At 59.2% G+C, this 26,023-nt stretch overlaps 1 protein-coding gene across 4 annotated transcripts in view; it reads right to left on the bottom strand.

Moving 5' to 3' along the window:
* CYTH1 (cytohesin 1) overlaps positions 1-26,023 on the bottom strand; it is a 39,943-nt gene that overhangs the window by 12,564 nt on the left and 1,356 nt on the right. Inside the window, exons 1-2 of one of the 4 annotated variants that reach the window (XM_039501008.1) lie at positions 16,866-17,101; positions 1,079-1,161 (exon numbers count right to left, since the gene is read on the bottom strand). In XM_039501008.1, the coding sequence (XP_039356942.1) occupies positions 1,079-1,161; positions 16,866-16,938 (156 nt within the window). In that variant the 5' untranslated portion in view covers positions 16,939-17,101. Of the gene's footprint in view, positions 1-1,078; positions 1,162-10,741; positions 10,887-16,865; positions 17,102-26,023 lie in introns of those variants that run through there. The other 3 variants (XM_039501007.1, XM_039501006.1, XM_039501009.1) reach the window with 3 other exon arrangements.

The following is a 26,023-nucleotide window of genomic DNA, read 5'->3' as shown; positions in this document are numbered from 1 at the left end:
AAGTGTCCCAGATGGGCCCCAGCACCCCACTCAGCAACCAGAACTCAGCAGCCCCCAATCGCCCCCTGGCTGCACCACAGGACACAGCCAGCACCTGGGCCCTCGGGAGGGGTCATAGGTCATCAGAAAAGGCACCAATGTGAAATACAGAAAATGCAAGACACTCGAGAGAACAGACTGGGAGACGGGCCCTGCCAGGGCACCCCATGAGATCAGTGCAACCAGCCCAAGGACTGGCCCCCACCCAGCCCCCAGCTGTAGGGAGAAGGGGGCATCTCTGGGAGAGACAGCACCGTGCACTGCCAATGGGGGGCATAGCCACGGCCGGCTCCTGGCCTGCTCCACTCTGCCCCCAGCACCCAGCAGGCCGGCTTCAGCCTCCTCGACTTGCTTCCCTTTGGCCCCCGTGCTCTGCCCCAGAAACATCAGAGGAAGAGCTGCTCTGGGGAGCCAAGGTGTGGGGGAGGAGAGGGGGATGGTGCGTGAGCTGGGAGCTGCTCCCAGCCGGCCGGCCTGGCTTTGAGAGCAATGTTCCCTGACAGCACTGACTGGGGCCCCTGGGCTGAGGCTGGAGGGGCAGGTGACAGGGCCCTTCTCACAGGCTGGGAGGAGCAAGGGCCAGAGGGGAGAGCGCATCCCCATCACTGCCACAAGCCACAGCGACCTGACAAGCCCGGTCGAGAGCAGGGGAAGGCCACAGTGAGGTGATGCTCGCACAGGGAGCTACAATGGCTAATTGAGCCCTTCAGCAATTTCTCTCCCCTCCCTCTTCCCCGGGCAGCAGCAGCGCAGAGGAACGCCCTGCACACTGTTGTGCCGTGACACTCGTCCCTCTCCCGCGGTGACGGTGCTGAGGCCAGAAGGGCTGCCAAGAACAGAGCATCTGGGGCGAGAAGGGGAGAGGAACAGCAGGCCAGCTGCAGAGCTCCACATGCCGACGGGGAAAGCGTCCCACGCTCCAGCCAGGCCTGGCCCAGAGCGCATCTCAGAATGAAGGGCACCTGCGGATAATTCCAGGTCTGAGCAGAGCTGGGCTGCTCTCCAGCACCTTCCACCCCTTGGCCTCCCACTCCCTCACCTGTATGTCGGCCAGTAGCTCCTGCTTGCGGCGACGGATGTTCTCCAGCTCCTGGCACTCCTCTGGGGTCAGGTCGCTGGGGACTGCGAGGGGAGAGGAGAGAGGATTAGGCCTGGCACATGCACCCTCCCGAGTCCTGCGCTGCCCAAGCTCCCCTGGCTATGCTGCTGTGCTATGCTGAGGTGTCTGGACTCCATCTGTGCCCCCCACGGTCCCGGAGCAGGACAGGACTGGGGAGGTCAGCCCTGCCTAGCAAGCAACGCTCCCCAGGGGCTACCACCACTCACTCTGCCCCAGCAGCCTGACTCCTGACTACAGCTTGGGGTCTGCACTGCCTGACCCCTTTTCCAGGGATGAATCTGGCTTTGCTACTGGCCTCCCCAGGGCCCCGCTCTGGCACCTGCAGGCAGAGAACAGCCGTGCTGGACCACGGGGAGAGCTGAGTGAGCACCGCACGCCAGGTCTGGCCTCAAACCTGCCTTCAGCCAAAGACCGTGTCTGGGGGCTACTCCCACCTCAGGAGCCTCCCACAACCCGCCCAGAAACTCAACCTCCTGCTCCCAGCCACGGCCCCCTGCACCCAGAAGGCAGTTCCTGGGCAAGCCAGCAAGGGTAACACAGCACCCCTTTCACAGGGGCCTGCAGGAGCAGGGGTCCTCTGGATGTTAGCTCATCCAGGCCCTTATTCCTGGCTGCAGGGCCCACCTATCTGCGTACATGGGCCACGGCCCCTTCCCCCGGGATCCCTGCCCTTTCCAGGCCCCAGGCAGTGGGGTGGCGGGGCACGCTGGGAGCTCCACCCGAGGAGTGCGAGTGTCCTTCACATTCCACACTCCTCCCCAACAAGCCAGCGCTGGCGGAGGGGGGCTCCCTCCTGGCTTGACGCTGCCAGATTCCTGCTGATTCAGCAGCCCAGGACAGAGCAGTGAGCTCTGCCCAGGGCCTGCCACCAGCCAAGTAAACACAGGGAGAGTGGCTGCAAAGGGCCAGCTGGCTAAACCCCCTCCCCGCCCACAATTAACAGGGCTACGGGAGGCCAAGACCAGGGAACTGGCTCAAACCTTTTTAGCCAGAAAGCAGCCACTGCAGAAGGTCCCTCCCCCTCCACACAACCACCCCCTCCAAACACACTCCAAGGGGGGACAGGGACCCTGCCCTTGGCAGAGATTAACTGGGAGCCCAGCCCAGGGTCTGTCTCCGAGAGGAGATAGAGCTCCTGACACAACAAGGGCCCATTGTGCCGCCTGAATAGACAAACCAAACAACAAGGGAAGCTGCTTTTTGTTGCTTTGCAGCTTTTAACATGCAGGCAGGAGCCCAAAGCTGAACATGCTGCATCTGCTGCATACAAAGGAGACAACTCTTCAAGGGCTAGGTACTGCTCCGGCGGGTCACGTGGGGAGGACGGGCAGAGCAACAAATGCCATGAAGTCACGTAACTTCCCTTGTGCAGCCCTCCTGCTGCAGGGGCATGGGCCCATGCGCTTGTGCCCCCCAGCAACAGAGAGGGGGAGGGATTGCTCACACCTGGAATAACACCCGAGGGCAGCTCAGCGCGCCAGCCATCGGGCTCCCAGCGGCAGCAGAGCCCGGGGAGACGGCACAGATCCCAGCACAACTTGCCAGAAGAGCAGGGGGCTCACCTGGGTGCTGCCTGCTCCATCTCCCCTGCCCTCGGCTCCAGAGCTGGCTGCATTTCAGTTCCCCCTGCACTTAGTTCCCCACCCCACCCCACCCCCAGCTTGTGGAGCAGAAGGAGCATGGCGGTGCCATCCCAGTCCTCACTATCCCTCACACCGTCTGGGAAACTGAGTCACAGAGAGGAAAGTGACTCTGTCCAAGGCCTCACAAGTCAGTAGCAGCGCTGAGAATAGAACCCAGGCGTCCTGGTTCCCAGCCAGCAGATAAGGTTCCCTAGCATTATGCCTCCCGAAGACAGAGCACCAGACAAGTCCTGCAGGAAGCTACCATTTCAGCCAGCAAATCACATGCATTACGACTGGCTGGGCCTCTCCCCGCTTGTGGGATGAGTGTGCCAGTGCCCAGCTCATTCAGAGCAGATCCCTCTGCAAAGAGGGGAGAGCTGTGCAAAGACCCCCCCTCCAATGTGTCCTTCCTGCCCCTGGAGTCTCCCAAGGGGATGCTCCTATCTCACTCTCACTGCAGCAGACATCCACCAGCTGGGCTCAGGAGCCGCCCCCACACACACACATCCCAGCTCCTCTCTCCTTGCCAGGTAGCCCGTGCAGAGCTCTGGGAAAACAACCTGCAGAATCCGAGGGGCCGCCCCACCGGGTCATGGCCAGCCCCCGCCCCGCCCCCAGGGCTGGGGGAGCTCCTTGCAGGCTGCCACATCCCTGCGGCTCACGGGGGCTCCGCTGACAGGTGCTGCTATGTGAGCGCCCCCCCCTCCCCGCCTACAGCGCCCTTGCCCCACTGCAAGTGCCAGGCCAACCCGGGGTCCCCCGTACCCCAGCCCGCCCGGGATCCGGGCTCTCGGCGCAAGGACCGAGAATCGGAGGGGGCGCTACAGGGGGAGCCGCCAAGGACCCGAACTCCGTGTAAACGCCCCCGCCACCCGCCCAGCCCCCATCCGAGCGCGTCCCGCCCCCGTGCAGCGACGGGCTGTCCCCGGCCAGGGACCCAGGGGGCGGAGCGGCCACGCCGGGATCCCGGGGCCGGGCCCTCAGCAGCGACTCCCCCCCCCGCACACACACCCCCCGGGCCCGGAGCGCGGCAGGTCCCCGCTCACCGGCCCGCACCAGCCCATCGGCCCCGGGCTCCCGCGGCGGCAGCGGCCCGGCGCCTCCCCTCCAATGCGAGCCGCGCCCGGCCCAGCGTTAACCCCCGGCTGGCCGGAGCCCGGCTCCCTCTTCCCCCGGGACCCGAGGTGCGCTGCGAGCAGGGGCGGCCCCCGCAGGAGCCAGCCCGGGGGCGTCACAACCCCGACTGCACCGCTCCACGTGCCCGGGACAGGGCGAACCTCCGCCGGCCTCCCGCCGCTGGCACAGGCCAGCGCCTCTCAGCAGAGTCACCAGCAGACACCTTTCTCCCGCCCCAGCGGCACTCATCAGACTTCAGTTCCTTGCCTTCCTACTCCAGGGACTGGCTGTGCCTGGCCTGAGGCCTGAGCAGGAAACCCACCTTCAACGTCTGGGGGCCAGTCCTCTCTCCCGGCCGTGTGTCTCCACCTTGGCGCCTTACCATTCTAGTGGATTCAGAGGCACAATTTTCTTTTAGAGTTGTCATACTGCTTTAACAGCTGCCTATGTTCCTCTAGCCATTCCACTGGCGTCATCATTTCAATTGTGTTTCTGCGGTTCCCTAGCCCCTTGAAAAATCCCCCAAACATTTACAACTCTCCAATTCTGTCACATAGCTCCATAGATTCCAAGTGCCGATGGGACCATTGTGACCATCTAGTCTGACCTCCTGTCTAACACAGGCGAGACCTGCCCCAAAGAATGCCTAGAGCAGAGCTGCTAGAGGAACATCCCATCCGGATGTAAAGAATTGCCAGTGAGGGAGAATCCACCACAACCCTTGTAAACCATTCCAATCGTTAATTACCCGCCCTGGTAAAAACCTACACCTTATTCCAGTGCCAAATACAGAGCTAAAATCTCCTCTCGGCTCCTAACCGAGATTCCCATTTATGCATCCCAGGATCGCATTGGTCCTTTGACTACAGCCTCACACTGGGAGCTCACGTTCAGTGGATTATCCACCACAACCCCCTAGTCTTTTTCTGTCACTGCTTCCCATCCCTGTAAGCATGGCCTACATCCTTTGTTCCTAGATGAAGACATTTACATTTAGCCATATGAAAATGCATACTGTTTACTGGCACCCAGCCTACCAAGTGATCCAGATTGCTCTGAATCAGAGACCTGTCTTCTTCATTATTCACCCCCCCGACAAGGTTTATGTCATCTGTAAACTATCCATGCGGATTCTGGGATCTCTTTCAGGTCAGGGATACAAATGTTAAATAACATGGGACCATGTACTGATCCCTGTGGGTCCTCACTAGGAACATGCCTGCTCAATGGAGATTCCCCATTTAGAGTTACATTTTGAGACCTGTAGCCATCTTTCAATCCAATTACTGTATGCCAGCTAATAGTTCTCAGATGTAACCCAGGCCATCTTCCAACTACTTAGGCTGTTGGCCCCAGTACTACTATTAGGAGGCTGTTCCAGAACCTCCCTCCTCTAACAGCTAGAAACCGTCTTCTACTTTCTACCTAAAAGTATTCGTGGACAGTTTGTCCCCATTTGTTCTGGTCCCAGCATTGTCCTTAGCGTCAATAGCTCCTTGCCCTCCCTGGGGTTTACCCCAACGTGTTTAGAGGGAGCAATCAGATCCCCTCTGAGCCTTCACTCTGCTAGGCTGAACAAGCCACGATCCTTTAGTCTCCTCTGGTCAGCTCAGCTCTCCACTCCCCCACTCATCCTAGCAGCCCTTCTCTGCACCTGCTCCAGTCTGAATTCAGCTTTCTGGAAGTGGGGGGACCAGAAGTGCACACGGTATTGCAGGGGAGATCTTGCCAGTGCCTTGTACGATGGCATTAATCCTTCCCTAGCTGTACTGGAAATACTGAACGCATACATCCTAGGATCGCATTTACCTTTCTCACAGCCACAACACATCGGCAGCCCATAGGCCTCCTGTGATCGATCAGCACACCCAGGTCTTTTGCCTCCCGTCATTACCAACTAATGAGCCCCTGGCACACAGATACTAATAAGAACTTCTGCTAAGTGCAGGACCTTGCACTATTAAATTTCATCCCATTTCTATTACTTCAGCCTCAAAGTCATCCAATTCTTTTTGTAGACTAGCTGCCAATTTTAATGACATTGCCTACCTGTTAGTAGCACCTCCTGTTTTGTCATCTCTGGCTTTGTTATAATTATTTCTACTGTGGTATGCCTAGAGGCACCAGTCACACATCAGGACCTGTTGTGCTAGGCACAGTGCAAACAGAACACAAAGACAGCCCTGCCCAGATCACCCGAGAAGAGCAGGTCTCTCTCCCCAGCATCCTCTGTGATGAAGCCCAATACAAAGACATCACTAAGTGTCTCTGCAATGTCCTTACCCTCCTCCCTTTAGTCCCTGGCAGTCCAGCCGACCCATCAAGCTTCCTGCAGGCTTTCTGCTGCTGACATATTTAAAGAATTATTTGTTCTTCTGCCTTTTCTCTCAAATCCTTCTTTGCTGTCCTAATTTCCATTGGATGTTCTCCATCATGGCTTAGTGGGCTTTCTAGTGCCATCCCTAGGACTGGACTTCTGCTTTTTAAAGGACCAGCCCCCTTTGGCTGCAGGACTCTCCTGTCCTATGCCATTTAAGCCTGGTGCTTTGCTCTGGCTGCACTGCTTCCTCTTTCCATTGGGCCAGACGCACCATTCGGGCAGCTCCAGTCACTTTACCTCTCCAGACTCAGCATGGAAATTTCCTCACTTATGATGATGGGGCCTTTTTGACTAGCTTCCCCTTTCCTGGAACTCCCCCTTCTAAAGGTCAGCGCCACCAGCTTTTGGTCTGATCCCTCCAGATTTGACTGGATCGATTCCGAGCATTACCAGCCCCATGTATGTAAAACTCCCCAGGCAGGCCCTCAAAGTTAGAAGACTGTCTTAAAAAGCATTTGGCATTTTTTAAAAGTGTGGGGCAGTTCTCTGCCTCATGGTCTGAGGTTGCTGGGCACACTCAGGTCATGCTTTTGAGCTTCGGCACAACCAGCTAGAAACATTGATCTAAAATAAAGCAGAGGCTCTCACCTAATCACAGAGCTGGAACTGGAACTTTAAGACCATCACCAAACACCATGAGACTTGCGATAACGTCACCTGAGTTGGCATCACCAGCCCTACCCCAGATGCTGAACGTGGTCACAGTGACTTAGCAACTCAGCTACAGACTCAATCGGCCCTTCCTGCAGGTCACAGCTGCAGCTTCCCACACAACAGTGACACGGACACTGGCGCTGCTGGGACACCCCAAATCCCAAACAAAGGAAATACCATTTGAACCCAAATCTCCAAACCAAAGCTCCTCCCCCGAAGAGAGACAAGACAGGATGTGCAGAAAGCACGGCTATCTGCGCTACCCACTTCACGTGCAAGGTGCTCAGATACCAGGGTGATGGGTGGCAAAGAAACCCCCAGAACACAGCACACCAGGGCTCAGCACTGCAGTTACGTCAAGGGCCAGGCACAGTAGCTTGGCTGTAGCCACACAACCGTCCTTCCCCAGCTCTATTCTCAAAGCTGCCCTGCCCAGTGCTTACCACATTATAGGAAAGCAGGTCTCCCCCGCCCCTTGGCTGCCACCAGCCAGCATTGACAGTGCCTCGTAGTGCTCACAACTCCTTGTGTCGCTTGGCAGTTCCACTCCCATGTGGAGTAGTGCACAGGTGGGGTGTGGAGCCCAGCCTAGGACAACCCCAGCTTGCTGCTAGCCCAATGAGCCATGCGCAGACAGCAGCACGGAGCCTTTGCGGGGGATGGAAATTCACACCACTCACACACCCTGCGCTCTGTGGACGAGGTGGCTGGGAGAACTGGCACAGAGGAATCCCTGGCACACCCCAAGCACCGCAGGGTTCCAGCCAGCTGCCAGCATGCTGCTCCCCAGGTGCTGCCGGGGAGACCGCCCAGGCGAGGTAACAGACGGGCAGGCAGGGAACTGTGGGAGAGAAGGGCCCAGGCAGGCAGCCATCATGGCCCGAGGAATCTCCATTCCACTGCCCAGAGATCCCCCGCCACCCTGAGAAGGGTGCAGCAGGCACAGCAACCCGGGGCAGGGGGCACTGCCAGGCGAAAGGGGCCCGGGTACAGATGGGAAGGAGTGCTGGGCACGAGACCTCTGCTGCCAGCTCGTCCCAGCCTACAGGTTGGGGCAGGTGCCCGCCTGCCCTAGAATGGCTGGGCTCTGGGGCCCCCCCGTCAGGCTGGGCAGTGGGAGCTGAGCCTGCAGATAGCAGTGCTGCTGCACAGAGGGTAAACGGGCTCATGACACAGACCTGCCGGTGTCAGCATCAGGAAAGGTGAAGAGAAACAGGGACGCAGTTTGTTTCTCATGGGGATAGAGAAGAGGGGACCTAACCCATTCGTGGAACCCTTCCCCGGCAGGGAGCCCCAGGTGTCTGCGCAGCGGGGCAGCCTGTTTGCACAGGGCTGGCAGCTCCCCCGCGGTGCCTGTGCCCATCAGCGCTCGTCCTCTGTCCGGAGTGGAGGCGACTCTCAGGAGCTGAGTCAGTTACAGGCTCATCCCGTCAGAGAGGAGAAGGGAAGCCCGGGGGAGACGTAGCCACACCAGCCTCTGGACACAGAGATATGGAGGGGGACATTTCCCACCATCCAGCTATACTCTCCCAGCTCGCAGCAGCCTGTGGGGACAGGTGGAGAAGCCCCACAATGGGGGAAGGCAGGGGCCCTTCACTGCCTCGACACCCACGGGGGCTGCCACTTGGCTGGGCCAGAGCCCAGGTTTCAGCTGAGACAGTGACTCAGTCCAGGTGCCGCGCAGTGGGGCAGCTGGCCCTGGGTCTCAGGGTAGTGCAGCAGCTCGCCATTCCCAATGGGCCCAGCCACAGGCCGCTGAGTCAGGCCAGGCCTGCTGCAGCAATGGCCACTGCTCCCCGCCAGGCCATGGCTTGGGTCAGGACAGAGCCCAGCGGCTGCGCTAGGCTCAGGAGCAGGACTTGGCTCGCTGGCAGCAGCAGGATGAGTGCAGAGTAGTTGGGGCAGAGTGTGTGGGGGGGTATTCGGGGTTGGCCCCCCCCATGCAATGCCAAGAGCAAGGGAACACTCCTGAAGTGACAGGGTCAGCCCCTCCCCGCCCCCCACAGCCTAGAGCAATCCCACTGCCTCCACCAACAGCACAGCCCTGTCCTCCTCCCACCTTAGGAATGGGCCAATCTGTGGGGGTCACCCAAGGAGCCAAGCGAGGCCGCTGCTGGGAAGGGGGTAAGCAGAGACCCGCAGGGAGGAGCCAGGGACTGGCTCTTCCCTGTGGCATTGGCCGAGCCATGGACAGGCGCTGCAGTGATTCTGCACAAAGCTGAGCCCAGCTCTGAGCACAGGGAGCCAGCTAGGACCCGTGCCCATCTGAACCAGCCCTACGGAGCTACTGGGGGCATTTCCCCATGCTGGGCGCCAGGCCAGAGCAGCACCCCCTCCTCCTGCCACATCCAGGCTGAAGGAGACCCCGCCCCCAGAGCGCTGTGTCAGACAGTATCACTGCCCCCAGACTGCAGGCTTAGGGCACAGCTGTGTTAGGAACAGGGGCAGTGCCGCAGCCAGTAAGAATCCCTCCCAGAGGGACTGAGCCCACAGTGCCCCAGTCCTGGCCCAATTCCACAGGATTCAGCCTCCAGAAACATGCACAAGATCTCACTTCCCTGCCCAGCTCACATGCCACCCTATAGAGAGGTGCCATCCACGTGCCATCCGCACTTTATTCCTGTGGAGACCAGGGTTCAAGTGTCCAAGACTAGAATAGCCAGGGGCTGGGGTCAGAGTTAAGGGGCACAGGCAGAGCTGAGAGGCTCAGGGCCAGGTTAGCCAGGGGCTGGGGTCAGAGTTAAGGGGCATGGGCAGAGCTACACATTGCTGGTTAGGCACAAGGTCCCTCCATCACTGAACAGGGTTTGCCAGTCCCTCTGCATAACGCGCTGGGGGGGGTGGGGGGTGGGGGTAGCTGAGCCCATCAGCAGCCAAGAGCTCTGCTGGAAGCTCTGGGAATTCCTGCCACCCCACACTCACCCTCTGCTCTGCACCCCTGACAGGCACCCGTTCAAAGGGACCCATCCCTCCAAGATTCAAGGTGAAGGGGGCCTGGGAGGGGAGCTTGCAGAGAGCAGCGGCCAAGCCCCACCCCATCCCCGACAGCTTGGCAAGGAGGGCCCGTGGGACTTGTTTACTCCACTTGCAATTTGCCCAGCACCCTCCCAGCTGCCTGGAAGCTTCAGGGCAAGCAGCAGCATGACCTGGAGACGCACTGGAGCCTGCAGCTGGGAGGGACCCAGAGACGCCTTCTCCCAGGGAGCAGCACCCTTAACCCTTCGCCGGGAGGGAGAGCGAGCAGAGACGCAGCTCCCGACAAGCTGCCCATGCGCTGCCTTGGCCAGCAAACCACAACAGCCATTGGGATGCCCATGGGTCAGAGTGTTTACTATGGGGGCAGGCAGTGCCCCGTGGAGCTACCCTCTGGGGCAGGGGAGAGCACAGTCCACAGGGGCTGATGCGGTGAGGGGACTGGGGCAGGGCTCGGATGGCCTAGTCAGAGTCCCTGTGCTCTCCCATTCTCCAGCATATGGGAGAGGTAGGATCATTGCTTCCTTAGCACCCGGGGCATGGGCGGAGCTGACCTGGGTGCATTGGACACTGCCAGCTGGGCACTGACAACAGGCCTACGGGGAGGGCTGGACTCAGGCCCAGCGTGCATTCTGGGGCAGGAGCAGAAACCCCTGGAGAGGAGGGATCCAGGGGTGCCCCCATCACCTCCCCAACAGGCCACCCATTAACACCACTCAGAAGTGGGGCTTGAATGTACCCCAAACTCCTACCTGAGCCACAAAGCCATATGGGGGGGGCACAGAAACACCCCCCCAGAACATAAAGCAAGCCACCCCCACCCTGCCGACTCACCGCTCCCCTCCTCTGTCCTGAGGACCATCCTGGCCAGCGCTCCTGCAGGGCCTGCCCTGTGGCCTGTCCTCAGCTCCAGCACTAGGTAGCTCCGCCAGGCCAGGCGGGGTGGGACACCTGCCGCTCCCTGCACTTCCCGGAATGACTCACAGTCGCTCTGAGCCAGTGATCTGTCAGCCGGATGGGCAGGCGTCATCCGGAGCTACAGTACAACACCCTGTTCCTGCCGTCAGCAGCCATTAACCCCTCTGCTCCCAGCCAACCCAGCTCAGCACGCAGTGCTCCGAGCCAGAACTCTGGCCCAGGCACTGCCCCAAGACACGCCAACCCGGCCCACAGCGTCTGCCTCAGCCCCTGGGCTGGGCCGGAGGGCACCGTTCCTGCCCTGCCATGGCCACCCTGGGCTTTCCTACCACCCCAGGATCTGGGGCAAATGCTTTGCCCTGCTACATGGGCCCTAGGCAACAGCAGTGTTACCCACCCCAGACAGCCGGGTCCGGGGCTTCAGACTGCGTCTCTGGAGGATGGGAAATCCAAACCTCTCTGGAGGGGCCCAGCAGGCCTGGGGGTGGGTAGGGGGACAGTTTTGGACCTATGGTCTGGGGGTGCCAAGGACACTGCTGGGACGTGAGAGATTTCAAAGTGTCCAACAGCCATGTCCCTTCAGACAGCTCCTGAGACTACCCCCAGCAAAGCACGGTGGAGAACAGCAGCCAAGCCCCAGGCCTGCCAGCCCCAAAGGCCCTGCTTTCCCCTGCCCATAGGAGCCAGAGACCTGGCTTGAGGCCAAGCTTGGCACAGATCCCCTCCCCCATGGGCTTCCCCGCCCTGCCCACTGCCTTGGGGTTCCCCCTCCCCCAGTTCAGCTCCTAGCCACAGCGCTGGCAGGTCACTGCTGCTGCTCCAGGCACTCACCAGGCCCTCCCAGAGCCCCTCTCCCTGCATGTCTCCAGTGAGGAGGGGCTCACAGGGGAGTGCAGCATCCCAGCGAGTTGGGGTCACAGGGGGGACTGACTTCTCCCTGCTCTGGGACATCATGCCTCTGCACCCACAGCTGTATCATCTTCAGGGGCAGGTCTTGCTTGCTGGCCCCAGGCACTGCACTCTGTCCAGTGGGTGTCCCAACACCTCGCCTGCCAGCCCATCTCCCTACATCCCCTCCGCCGTCCTGCTGCTCCCAGGGTGCTGGCAGACCCTCCCATTACCATTGCTGGCTTTCATCCCCTTCCCCAGCTCATTAACAGACAAGGCCCAGGCTGATGCCTGCAGGACCCGCTGGACATGGCCCAGGGCTAATAAGGCAATTAACTGGCGGCATCCCTAGGTAGCATTGCTGGCTCCTGCTCCCGCACAGTCCCCTGCCGAGCCAGGACCATGCCCTCTCTCGCCAGGGACAGACAGCCGCTTGTGCCCAGGCCTCAGGGCAAGAGGCCAGATCCTGCCTCCCCCGCACCCCCACCACGGGAGAGACATGCCAATCACAGGGCCTCACCTTGGCCTGTGCTGCCCTCTGCTGGTTACACAGGAACATGGGCACTGCCAGCCTGGTTCAGCCCAGGGCCCACCTAGCCCTGCAGCAGGCAGGCACGGGGTGACCTGCTCCAGGGATGGTTCGTCCCACGCTGCCTCAGAAGCTGCCCACATCACGAAGCAGGAGGGTTTGTCCTGTCCCACAGGCCTGGTTATTTTAAATGTTATTGATTGTCAGCTACGTCCTCGCTTTCCCGACCCCTGCTGAGCACCAGGCCTCGGCATGTCTCATGGCAACCACGTCCACAGGATGCTGCTGGGTTCAGGGAGCAAACCCATCACAGAGCGGGGCTCTCCAAAGCACCAGCCACTAGCAAAACCCACCTATGCCGCGAGTCCCTGCCCAGGGCCAGCCGCACGGGCCCGGGGAGCTCACCACCATCCCATCTGCCCCGGCCATGGACACTGGGGCTCGGAGCAGCTTGGCACAAAGGCGGCACTCCAAACTCATACTACAGAAGGCCAACCCAGCTCACAGGGCAGGACTCCGGCCAAGCACAGGCTGCACCAGGAGCACGCCCGGCGAGCCGGGGTCTCACTGGTTGTGACACTGCCCCCCCCCCCCAAGCCAGGTTCAGAACCCTTCCCTCACACCAAGCCCAGGTGCACACGGCCCAGGCCTCCGCAGGGGGTACAGCACTGCCCTGCTTTTTGGTAACGCAGGACGTGAAAAGCAGGGCCAGGACTGGCCAGGGCCAACAGGGTTTGCGGGAGCCATTTGTTGGGAGAGCGGAACTGAACCGGTGACACCCTGCGAGCGGCTGCCGGGAAGAAGTGCAGCTGGGCTTGGCCTCTCCTTTCCCTGGTAGAGTCGCTGGAGGGTGGGGGTAGGATACAGAGGGACCCAGACAAATCAGAGGATTGGGCCAAAAGAAACCTGATGAGGTTCAACAAGGACAAGTGCAGAGTCCTGCACTTAGGACGGAAGAATCCCATTCACTGCTACAGACTAGGGACCAAATGGCTCGGCAGCAGTTCTGCAGAAAAGGACCTAGGGGTTACAGTGGACGAGAAGCTGGAGTTGAGTCAGCAGTGTGCCCTTGTTCCCAAGAAGGCTAACGGCATTTTGGGCTGTATAAGTTGGGGCATTTCCAGCAGATAGAGGGAGGTGATCATTCCCCTCTATTTGGCATTGATGAGGCCTCATCTGGATACTGTGTCCAGTTTTGGGCCCCACACTACAAGAAGGATGTGGAAAAATTGGAGAGAGTCCAGCAGAGGGCAACAAAAATGATGAGGGGGCTGGAGCACATGACTTACGAGGAGAGGCTGAGGGAACTGGGATTGTTTAGTCTGCAGAAGAAAAGAATGAGGGGGGATCTGACAGCTGCGTTCAACTACCTGAAAGGGGGTTCCAAAGAGGATGGATCTAGACTGTTCTCACTGGTAGAAGATGACAGAACAAGGAGTAATGGTCTCAAGTTGCAGAGGGGGAGGTTTGGGTTGGACATTAGGAAAAACTTTTCCACTAGTAGGGTGGTGAAGAACTGGAATGGGTTACCTAGGGAGGTAGTGGAATCTCCTTCCTTAGAGGTTTTTAAGGTCAGGCTTGACAAAGCCCTGGCTGGGATGATTTAGTTGGGGGTGGGACTAGATGACCTCCTGAGGTTCCTTCCAACCATGATATTCTATGATCTTCCAGGGCCTTCCCAGTCCCCAGACACCTGGGCGAGTCCTGCCTGCACCTGTCTCGGAGTGCCATGGGGCAAGGAGGGTGCAGAGGAACGGGAAGCTCGGTGGCCAAGACCACACGTGGCAAAGGGGGGCGCCTCTGCGCCAAGGCCGGGCACCAGCACACGGCAGTCCCACTCCCCACTGGCTGCTCCCCGATGCCGGCTCAGGAGCACTCAGGCCTCCCAGCCATTGCAGGGGAACTTCCTGCCCCGCCTCCCACCCCTGCCTGCGGGCACAGGGCCACCACATCCTGTTTTCACTGCGCGGTGCGCACGTCCCAGGGTTACATCAGAGTGAGCTACTCCCACAGGGGCAGCCAGAGGCCCCCTGCGGATGGGGGCAGCACCAGGGGCATGCAGCCAGACACTGCCTGGGTCCCTCCTGCAGCCAGGCTGGCCCACGCTCCTCAGCTGCCACACGGCGTAACCCCCGGCCACGGGCAGCCAGGCCCCAGTCACCCTCACTCCTCTTCGCCCCTGCCCAGGCCGATAAGGAGAAGCAGCAGCTCTTTGCCCGCAGCCTCCCGGCTGAGCAGAAGACCCGTTACCATGGACACTGGCTCACTCAGCGCTCTGGCTGCAGGCTCCCCAGTTCCCTCCAAGCGAGAACCCCCTTCCGCTCACTGGGGCAAAGCAGAGGGGCCATCACATGAGCTGCATCTCCCCAAACAACACGAGGGCAGGAATGGCAGTGCAGCCGCGGGATTCCTGCCCTGGGTCCCCTCTGGCCCCCCACCTCCAGGGCTCTGTCTGGCCAATGCCTGCATTAAACCCCAGCTAGGCCCATTTACAAGCAGGCCTCCCCAGGCAGCAGCCCTCACCTGGAGCCTGGCAGTGACCGATGTGGGAAACAGAGTCACAGGAGCTTCCCCAAATACCTGGGCTTAAAGCCCCAGCCGACTCCCTGGAGACCCCCCGCACCACCACCACCTGCCTTAAGGGACGGGAATCTAGCCTGTCATGGCCAGGCACAGCACACACCTGCCTGGAAACACAGGTGAACTTTGGTGATGATTCGGGGGTACCAGCAGAGCTGCAGAAAGCCCAGGGGTGGGATAGCAGGGGGCTGTGGGTCAGGGAAGGGGGGAACCGAGGGATGGGATAGCAGGGAACTGTGGGCCCCACCTGTCAGCCATGCTCCCCCTCCCCTGCTCCCCTCCAGCTGGTGCATAGCATGTACCTGCCTCCCTGCTCCTGTCTGACAACCTCTCACCCGGTCCTCTGCAAACTGCAAGACACTGGCAGCTGAGCAGGCAGCCTCCACCTGTCTGGTTCTGGCACAGGAGAAGGGTGCAGGCAGGGGGCCGAGGGGCAGACCCATTGCTCCCAGCTAGTGCCAAGCAGCCAGAGCGCCCCTTTCAGGCCAGCCGAACGGGAAATCAGCCTCCGCAGACACCTCTGCATCAGTTACGCTCCCAGGAGGGTGGGAACCGGAGCAGCCAGTGCTGCCCAGGGAGCCGTCTCTGCCCCTCAGCAGCAGGGCAGTTGTCTTCCCTCCTCAGCCCCCTCGTGGAATCGCAGACTGATGCCCAGTGGGCCCTTGACTCTTTCTTCCTGACCTGGAGCACTGCGGCCAGCAGCTGGACACTGCAGGCGCACGGGGACACAGCCATTCCGAGGGGGTCAGAGAGCCGTCCCCAGCAGCTGGTCCCTGCCCCCGCCCACTGAAGGGAGAGCCCAGGGATGGCTCCTCAAACTCATGCCACTCTCAGGTCTGTGCCCCGGACGGGCCCAGGGACTCTCACCAGGTACAGCTATGCCCTAGGGAACCAGCAGAGGGGAATGATGGCCACGAGATGCCAGCATGGGGCCCAGTCTGCAGGCAGGTCTGTTCTGGCCCACAGTCAGCATCCTGGGATGCGTGGCCCATCGCAGGCACCATGTCCCCTACACACAGCACAGAGCTGACCCCACGATGTTCCATACGGGCCCAGCTGGAAGCAGGTCAGAGCCAGGCTGAGGCGCGCTCCACAGCTCTGCAGGAAGCAGGACCCTGACATGCCTATTTCCTGTACGCCTGGTACTTCAATGCCAGCCTAGAGACCTGAAAGCTGCTTGGTATCAAATGCACCCAGTATATGGGAACTCTGCACACAGTGCCACCTCTTACAGCCCTGTCTCCCACCCCTCATCCACACAGCTGATGCCAGACACCACCAAATGCCCTACAGGTCCCTAGGGTGACAAACCCCTTCCCCACCCCCTCGCTCCACGACAAGACCAAGAATCCGGAGACTTCAGCAACTGGGACCTAGAGTTGCCTACACTCCATTTGCATGCTACCCCAGAGGCTTCGTGCGAAAGAGCAATGGAAACAGGCAGTCTCAGCACTGCACTGCATTTGGTTTCTGTGGTTTAGCCAAGGACACTTCAACCAGCAGCTCCCCCAACACTCGTGATAATTCCCGCGCCTGGCAGCAGAGCAGCCTCACCCCCCACAGGGGCTGAGAAGCAGCCAGATCCATCCTGAGGTGAGGCCCCCGAGGACGGCAGCACGGAGTGGCCATGCCACCGCTGCGCACACATGCTGAGCGCTGCTCGGGAGGAACCCTGGGCCTGTCCAGACCCTCTGAGGGGCTGCAGCAGTCACCCTCCTCACAAGCCAATCACTGTCCTGGGCACCACACACAGCACCCGTGTGACAGGGGTGGCGCTATGCCAGCCCCCTGGTGACCCCATGCCCCCCTGGCAGGGATGGCTTGGCACCACAGCAGCACTGCCGGGAGCAACCAGGGAAAGGTCAGGAGCCAGCAGCACGCAGGCAGCAAAGGGAACGTGAGCTCTCCATGCACTACGGTCAGCGAGAGCCACAAGGGCACAGAGCAGCAGGCAGCTAAGGGCTTCCCAGGAGCCAGAGATCCTACCTGCTCCCCCAGCTGCCTGCACCTTGCACAGGGAGAGGGGGAAGGTAAAGCGCATACCTGCCTTGGCGATCGCAGAGGGGCACAGGAAGGCTTGGAAACTCGAGGCACAAAGCTCACTGACCGTCCCCATACTGCAGGGGCCGTGTCACTCCGATGTCAGTGGGCAGGAACAGCCAGCCCCAGCAGGTGCCCGCTTCAGGCCAGGCAGTGCACCTGCCAGAAAAGGGATGGCCAGAGCCCTGGCTCTGCAGCACCAAGGACTCTCCAAACAGGGAGTGGGAGGGAGACAGACAGAGAGAGGGTTCCCCGGTCTGGCTCCGGCAGGAGGAACTGATTATCTGGCAACTGGAAGCTCCCAGCTGACGAAGCCCACGCACGGAGGCCAGCCAATCCCAGCTCCCCGCCTGAAAACTAACCCAGGTGGTGCTCCTGCAGCGGCAGCTGGGGGGCTCAAAGCCACTTAGAGGACAGTTAGTTGGGGAACTTCCCCTTAGTTGCCCCGGCCTATCAGCTCCAGCCCGCCCCTCCTGCCCCTAGGGGGGCGGGGGGATTTCTAGGTCAGTTTTCGCCTTCTGTATTATTAGAGCCTTAAGCATCCAGTGAGCCCGGTGGTTGCATAGCAACCACCACTGCATAAAGGGAAGGTGCATAAAAAACTACAACGCACACAAGCCGAAGTGATGGAGGTGGGGAGAGCATGAGGAGGGTGTGGCGAGCTCCCCTCCAGCCCCGGCCAACAGCATGACATGCACCAGCTGCGGCAGGAGGAGGATGCTCCCCCGGCTCTGACCCACTGGCTCAGCCTGACTTGGGAGGGAGAATGTCTGCCCAGTCCCTCTGAACCCGATGCCCCACACGTGCCTCCCTGCCCGTTAGACCTGGGCTCTGGCTGGGTGATGGGCCACGTAAATCCTCCGCTCATGAGCATCTTGCCCTGGGACAGCTGAGCTGAACTGCCCATGCAGTGTGCAGCTGGGAGAGTCCGAGGCAGCTCAGACCCAGCCACAGAGGCCAGGCCTAGGAGCTTCAGCCCAAGCTGGAAGGCTGGACAGCAGCAGAGCTGGAAGGACAGATGCTGCCTGCTTCACCATCACCTCTTGCCCTAAGCCCTCAGCACCTTGCAGCCGTGGCCACCTGTCCCCCTCACCCACATCTGAGCCCCTCAGGCCCCTGCAGCTGCTGCTCCACATGTGCCCCAAAGAGACAACCAATGGGGCGGGGTGCGTTTCCCCCTCCAGACACCGGAGCTGGCTGCTGCTCTGCTGTCAGAGCCTGCCGGGAGCATCACGGTGCAGCCTAGGCAGTCCAGACAGACGCCACCCCTCAGAACTAACCAGCTGCTGCAGCACCAAGGCACTAAGCAACCAGCTCTGAATCAAAGGCCGGGGCCCGGAGCTGCCCCTGCACCCAGAATCCGCCAAGCAACAGAGATCCCAGCCCACCACACTGCAGTCCAGCTAGAAGAGTCAGGAGCGGAAGGGGCAGCCAGGAGCTCCCTGGCGGAGACATCAGAGGGGAAGGAGCACCAGCTGGGGGGGAACCTCTGGTAGGTCGTCCCATGGGCACTTGGGGCAGGAGTTTGGCCTCCAGGGCAGCTCTCAGCAAGAGACAAATGGCGCAATTGATTGTGCAGACACGGGGAAAACGACTGTTCCCAGGAAGAGCAGTGCGGGCTGCATGCTGCTGTCCTGGCTTACAGGCCTGACCTTCTGATTTCCACATGCTTTCACTTCCCCAGCGGCCAGCGCTGCCATTGCCACATGGCTGCGCCTTGACCCTGAGCATCACCAGCAGCTCCAAGGCAAACGCTCAAGCTGAGGAAGGAGCCAGGCACAGAGGAAGCTGCGCTGTGCTCACGATACTCAGGCCAGTGATGGAGCGTACACAGTCCTCTGAGCATCTTGCCTGAGGCCCAGTGTCAGCCACCAGAGGAAATCCTGCTGCAGCAGGAACATCCCTGTGGGCCAGGGAAGCTCCCAGCTGGTATGAAATCAGGACAGATTTGTACCTCACAGATAGACACCCCGAGCTTCCTTCTTTCAGCCAAGGCAGAGAGATGTGTTCTGTGCACTGGGCACCAGCTCGTTTCCCACCTGCCGCCGTTTCTCTGAGCGAGGGTCCTGGCCTGGGGCGTTTCGGAAGAAAACTGATGTGAACTTCACCCCAACTCCAGCGGGCCCGGCCCAACAATGTCCTGCATTCCTCCCCTAACCGTGCTATAAAACCTGGCTCCAGAAAGCAAGCTCTCATTGTACAAGATACACGTCTGGCCCTTTGATGGGGCCAGACAAACCCTTCGGATGTGACCCAGGCAAAGCCAGTGCAGTGATGCCTGCCTGAGTCTGTAGGCAGCCTGAAAAAATAGCTCCACGAGGCATGCACTGGCCACACTGGGGTCAGCACGTGGTTAACTCTGAACCCTACAGATAACAGGCTAGATTTACCTCTCAGCTATTTCAATGGTTGATTTTATTGGAAGAAACATCCAGCTAATGGGCTTCTCCCACAAACCCAAACGAAAACCCCCAGTACAGGGGGGTTTTCCATGAGACACTGGAAGTGCAAGACAGCAGAAAACCCTTTAATTCACAGTAAGCAGCAGGAGCCCATGTGCACAGTGGGTTTTATTTAAACCAATAAAACTCTCTGTGCTGCTGCTCCAGATCCCAGGGTCCTGGCTGTGGCACGCCTGGCCCATGATGTGCTCACAGCCAGCGACTGCCACAGGCCTGGGGAAGGACTCAGCTCTGCAGGGCACTGCTGGGGCGCTGGGAGGCTATGGCTGTGTGATCAGTTTATAAGGGGAGGAGACGCCAGGGTTTCCTGGATTCGGGGTTCCAGAAGCTCAGGGCTGGAAGGGGAGAGAAGATGGCAAACTCCCCATGGGCTGGGAGAGGCCCCGGGCCCCTGCTGAGATTTCAGTGGGACTCAGACGATTCAGGGGCTCAGCAGCTGGGATTAGAAATGCCTGCAACCCCGGTGAGCCCCTCCCATTGGGGGCAGGGAGGGGGTCGCTGGCCCAGCAGTGCAGCAGGCCTGGCACTGACCGGCAGCTCTCCATATGTCCGGGAAGCTGGGCAGGATCTCGAGAAGCCCACATACACTGGTGAGGCTCACAGCATTCTGGCCACCCAATGGCACCCATGGCTTTAACCTGCAGAATGCCGAGGTGGCGGTGCTGCCCGGCCCGCATGGTCTCCCACGGGGGGCGGAGGAGGGGGCGCAGAGAAGAGCTGGAGCTGCTGGGCTGCTCAGGGCTCCCTACGCAGGGAAGCAGGTTCGAATGACTCCATGCTAATCAGCAAGAGCTGCCACGGCCGCTCAGGGATGACTGGGCCCCTGCTCCCCCTTCGGTGCTATGAATGGCCAGTGCAGGGCCCCACAGCGGCACTCGGGTGGATGGGGGGCTGGCGCTGCTGAAGGGAGATGCCAGCAGGCCCTGTGCCTGGCCCCAGCTCACCCCCAGCCAGCAGCAAGGAAGGAGCCTGGGTGAGTTTTCCTGTTTCACTAGAACTAGCACAGCCCGAGCTAAGAAGAGATGAAGCTAAGCCAGCTGAAGGAGAACCAAACTGTACTGACGGGCACCCTCTGGCTCCACCACCTGGCACCTTGGCTGCACGCCCCCTCCCCATGCGCCGCTCACAGCCCCGGCTCTCCATCGCTCCTGCTCCAAGCCTGCCCCTCCGGCATGTCCCATTCCCCTGGAGCTCTTTGGGGCAGGGCTGCCAGGCTGCACACAGGACCCACGCTGGTGCCGGCCTCTAAGCTCTGCGCAGGAGAAATGCTAAACCCGCCCAGGATCGCTGGCTACAGAGGATGCCCAGTGGCTGGCTGGGGCTTGTGGGTGAGGCCCTAACAGACATTCACGCTGCTGCTGTACACCCTGGCACAGAGCTGCAGCCACATGGTTGCCGGGGAGAGCCCAGAAGAGATGGGAACGTTGCACCTCAGTGAGGTGTGGGGCTGCTACCCCTGCTGTCCTCCAGCCAAAGGGTCAGGCTTCCCAGCGCAAAAAGTGCCTTTGAATTATTCTCCATCAGCTCCTGCAGCATCACCCTGCTCCCAGGCCTGGGCTCCCCACCCCCAGCCCCTCTTACAGAAATCCCTTCATCCCCCCAGCCCAAACTGTCACTAACCCCAGAGTGCAGCAGGACTACAGCGACCTGCCAATCCCCTGCCAGGAGCTTCCACTGCCCTGGCACCCACAGGCTGGAGGGGAGGGGTGTGGGCCAGTCCTGGCTCCTACTGCCAACAAGTCAGTGCATCCAGCAGAACAGCCCTGCTGAGTCCCCTCTGCCGGCTGCTCTCTGATGCCCCAGCCCAGCACCCACTGCTCAGCTCTGATTTCCTTCTCCTCCCAATTATTTAGTTGGATTTAAAGACAGAGAGATACCTCTGCACAGCTCTAGGCTTCCCGATTAACTGCCAGCAAAACAACATTCCTAGTTACTTACACCTGGCACTGCCCGTGGTGTTCACAGCTGCCAGGACCCCCTGCAGACCTTTTCCCGCTGTTAGCCCTGTTGCCCAGCTAAACCCCAGGGGTTCAGCTCTGAGCCCTTGAGTGAATGTGATTCACTTCTCTGAGCTCTCTCAATGGGGCAGCCCCGCTCGGTGCAGCATGGTCCCAGAGACGCACCCATGCCACCCGCTGCTGACCCAGGGATTTGCTCTCTGCTGAGCAGGCAGCTGGGGGAAGGTCACACACCACATGTGCAGTGAGGAGGAAGTACAGCATCAGCGGAATCACTCCACTCGCAAGGGGCCAGGACACAGACCCCTGCCTGGCCAGAGAGGGGCCCTTCCTGCCCTGCACTGTCCTTTAGGAACAAGAGGGCCCTAGTGACAAGTGTCCCCAGGCAAAGGTGCAGCCCGTCTCCACCACAGCAGAGGGCCCGGTTACCACAAGGGCCCTGGCACCAAGCCGGCCGTGTTAACTCGCTCCCCAAGCAGCACAAAGAGCCGCTGGCACAGCAGACAGACCGGGATGTCCCAGCTTTAGGCTGCGAACCACCTCGCATTTGAGACAGACACAGGCGGCAGAGAAAACTCGAGGGTGCTGGGCTCCTCAGCTAGCTGTGGACTAGAGAACTAGTGGTGAGCCACTTACCATACTGGGTGGCTAGGCTAGCAACCAATCTGCAAGCTCTGGCGCAATGAGGTGTCCCCGCTCAGCCTCTGGCCACACAAAACCCCGTCACCTGCCACAAGAAAAATCTGGCTCTGTACTCTCCAGCTCCACAGGCTGCTTTGCTAGTGCCTGTGCTGAGGGGCCCTTAGAGAGAAGAAAATGTCCCGAGAAATCCAAGTGCTTTCCAAACTAAACCAAAATGTAAACACATGGGGATCAACTCACTTATCACCAAAATGCAGGCACTTCTGGGATGCAATGTGGCAGCTCTCTGCTATACTGCACAATGATTTCAAACAGGAAGAGCTGCCCCATACTGGCCTGGAATTGCAGGGGCAGTTTAGGAGGACAGAACAGAATTAGCCCATGGGAGTTTGGCCCTGGTGCTGTGGTAGACAACTCTGGCTCAAGGAAACTGGACTCCTTCATATCCCAGGATAGAGGTCTATCATCATCTGGGAGCAGCCGCCTTGGTAAACCAGCAAAGCGTGGCCATCAGCAACCTGGCTGGATTTTTACAGGGTTTTTTTTGCCAGGTCTGTGGCCCCTTGCAACCTCTCACCACACTGCAAGGGTCAGTCAGGATCTCAGTTTCACATCTCATCAAACCAGCCCCATGAGCACCACAGGGTGAGTACTAACTCCCAAGGAAGATCACCACCTGCTGACTCACCAGCACCACTGTCCCCAACACCAAGGTGCACCATGGAGATTGCCCATTAAGTACTGGCCTGGACCAACCTGCCCAGAGACATTAAAGTACCAGGGGTCCAGCTGCAGAGGCCGAGGAATGCCCTGAGAGAGCTGGGAATTAAATGTAAAGTGTTCGCTATATTAGAAGTGACAGAGCCTGCAGCCAGAGGAGCTGGGCAGTTGCACTACCTGGCCCAGGTCTGTATTTGCCTAGAGTGTGATTACATTGTGCATGGCACGTGGCAGTGATCAGCTGCAAGGGGGTGCTGTCTGGCAACTGCTGTTTGCAAGAAGTTCAGCTCAACAGACACTATGAAATCAAGCCCAGCTCCTACCCTGGAAGGCCTTGCGGAGCATTGGTTGAGAGTTTAAATTCAGTCAGCGTTCAGAAGCATCAGCTGAATGCAGAGCAGGTGAAGCAGCGAAGGAAGATGCAGGCAGCGGAGTCCTGCAGCCCAGGGGACGGGAAGCTATAGTTGTATCAGATCTGTGTGACAAGGCAATCTGAAACCTACTGTTCCGCTGTGTCAGACACAGCCAGGCTCAGAGCTCACTTCAGGCGATGCTGACTGCATTGGGACAGAGGAGTCATAGCACAAAGGGCTGGTCAGACGGGAGCCCTTGGAGAAGGACAGCTAGGTGAGAGTGAGGGGAGGTCTAGTTACATCCCTCCAGCCTGAAATCACATGTCCTGTTGGCAATGCTCAAAAGCAGAGATTTTGGCTGGTTTCTTCGTTTATTTTGAGAGCCAGCCAGAAGCTACCAGTGACGCTGAAACTGACAGTCACCATATCATGAAGCATCAGCCCCAGCCAGAGCTGCTAGGGCAGAGGGGAGAGCAGGTGACCCAACCCTGAGATGACAGAAAAGGAACTGAGAGATACGCACACACAAGCCAGCCGGGCCCACATGTGGGGTAACAGACCAAAGGGGTGTGAACAGCAGCTGCACAGGATGTGGGCTTGGTTTCATGAACACAAACAGCAGTTTCTCTCTCTGTTCCCAGGACATGATGCAGATAATCTAGACATAGCCTGGGTGGGAGCAGGGCAGGTGCTGCTGAGACTGCTCCCTGGAGGACGCTCTCTGAAGTGACAGCCAAAAAAAGAGATCAGAGGCAGCTTAATTTTAGCCCTATCTCTTGGGTCTCCTCATCCTTCCCTCCTGCAAGAGCCCAGCCCAGCACATTGTGAGTGGGAATACCAGGAAGTAACCAAACCTGCCGAGATGCACACTCCAAAGCCTCCCTGGATAATTCCTTCCATTGCAGACCGAAGACTGCATGTGGATTGGAGGATATAACCCTGGGCACGACACCCTTGCACACGCCTTGGCTCACCCCCCAACCTGGCCTAGCAGATGGACACACCTCACATGCACAACCTGGAATAGCTGGCTTCCCTGAAAGCAAATAAACCAAGGGAGCATTTCTTAAGCAGGGTCAGCAGCTGGCACAGAACAGCACCCAGCAGTCCCACAAGGGCACCTGTCTCTTAGCAGCAGCTCACGTTAAATCTGCTGAACAAACCCACTGAGCCTCACCTATTATCATGGAAAGACAGACCAAGAACCCCCTTCCCTGCCACACTATGACAGCAGCATGTTGGGGACACCTCGCCTGCTGCCCTGCCATGTCCCAGGATTGGAACACACTAGCCAGGCCATGGACTCTCTGCCCCTTGCTGCAATACAGATCACCCAGCCCTGCCTGGCTTAGCATGTTCCTGACAGCTGCTGGAATGGGCAGGACGCTTTGTAGGGCAGACTGAGTTTCTGCCCAGATCTATGGATAGAAAGAAAAGCTGCAGAGCAGCAGTAATGTGAACTGGTCCATTACTCAGCCCGCAGAGGGCAGGCAGAGCGTGCTCAGTCCTGCTCCTCTCCACAGCCTGCTGGCACAGCCTAGTCTATGCTCAAAAAGTCATTACATGCCCCTGGGGATGGTGCATCGAGGCAGAATTCCTCAGCCTCCAGGCCACCTCCCAGGCACAGAAACCAGGAGGAAAGTCAGTCTCAGAGCGAGACTCCGGAGTTTCTGAATACAGAACGCGTCTGATGGGGTCACCGCCACAGTCCCAGTGGGGCACTTGGGGTGCATGAATCCCTGAGGAGTTTTGGGGTGCATGGGGGGCACTGTCCCATGAACACTGGGCTCTTCCATAAGCTGCCTCCTGAAAGCCACTGACAGTCACCAGCAGCTCAGGTAACTCCCTCTGCATGCAGCTGCACCAGCCAAACAAGAACTCTGGGTCCTTCTCCATGCACATGGCAAGCAGCAACGCTGCCCTGGTTAGAATTCACAGATCCTAATAACATTCAGAACAGGGATGGGCAGCCTGCCACTTGCCTGAAAGAGATTACCACTGCAGCACTAATCCCGCACTTCCAGTGCACTCTGGCTGAGGCCAGCACCGTTTTGCTTTCACCAGACAAGGCATCCAGGACTACAACAGAAGCCGCATGAGACTCCAAGCACAGCAGCCATTTCCCTGAATGAGTTAGGAACAAAAGCAACACTAGCGGGTGTGTAGACACAGGCGCGCACACAGCTGTTTGTTACCTAGCCACTCCCACCAAGAGAGTCATCTACACAGGGAGTTGAGAATAGCTACCCCATCAACACATCCAGGCAAGGCCTGGGACATCAACACCAGGCCCCAGTGACTTACCAGGGAAGTCCAAGCTACCTGAGATGTGAACTTCTTAACACTCAAACCAAGTGAACCGAGGAGTCTAGCCACCATCATCACAGAGCTCCAGCCAGTTCACTCCAGGCCCCCAAATCTGAAAGGCCAAAGATACCCAAGTGCAATTGCCTCCAAAGGGTTAAGAAATCCTGGTGCAGTCTGTAGGACGAAAGATGTTGCAGCAGCGTAAGAGGATAATTTAAGCAGGTCTGTGTTGGAGCTGTTAGCAGGAAGGTTGGGTTCATGCTGATAACTGGGTCATGCATATTAATTCACTGACTTGCTGCAAGGATGTCACAGAGAGATGCCAGCCAAGAGGGAATTTGGATTTAAAAAACAAGTCCTTTAACTAGAAAAGAGCCAGGGGGGTTTAGAGAGAGAACTCCCCCTTCCCCCTCGGGCTGTACTCCAGGAAAACTTTAATTAAAACTGCAATCTCACAACAGTGCACCCTGTCCGGAAGTGAAGTGAGCAGGCGACTGAAGCGAAGAGAAGCTGCTCAGTTAGCCCTGCTGCTCCGTCCTCACCTCACCTAAGCACCTTTAGGCATGGTAGCCCATCTACCTGGGGTCAGTGCACACCATCAGCTCCCACAACATACAGGCCTGCTGGGGAGCACTTGGAGCAGGTGTCTGCTCAAACCCTGCATTTCACAGCTTTGGAGAGTTCAGGCCCAAACTCCTCTTGGTAGTTCAGGTTACTAG

Source organism: Mauremys reevesii, linkage group 15, assembly GCF_016161935.1.
Source record: "Mauremys reevesii isolate NIE-2019 linkage group 15, ASM1616193v1, whole genome shotgun sequence".
NCBI lineage: Eukaryota > Metazoa > Chordata > Testudines > Geoemydidae > Mauremys > Mauremys reevesii.
Note: the sequence above shows the minus strand (reverse complement) of the source record. Positions and strands in the feature narration are given on the sequence as shown.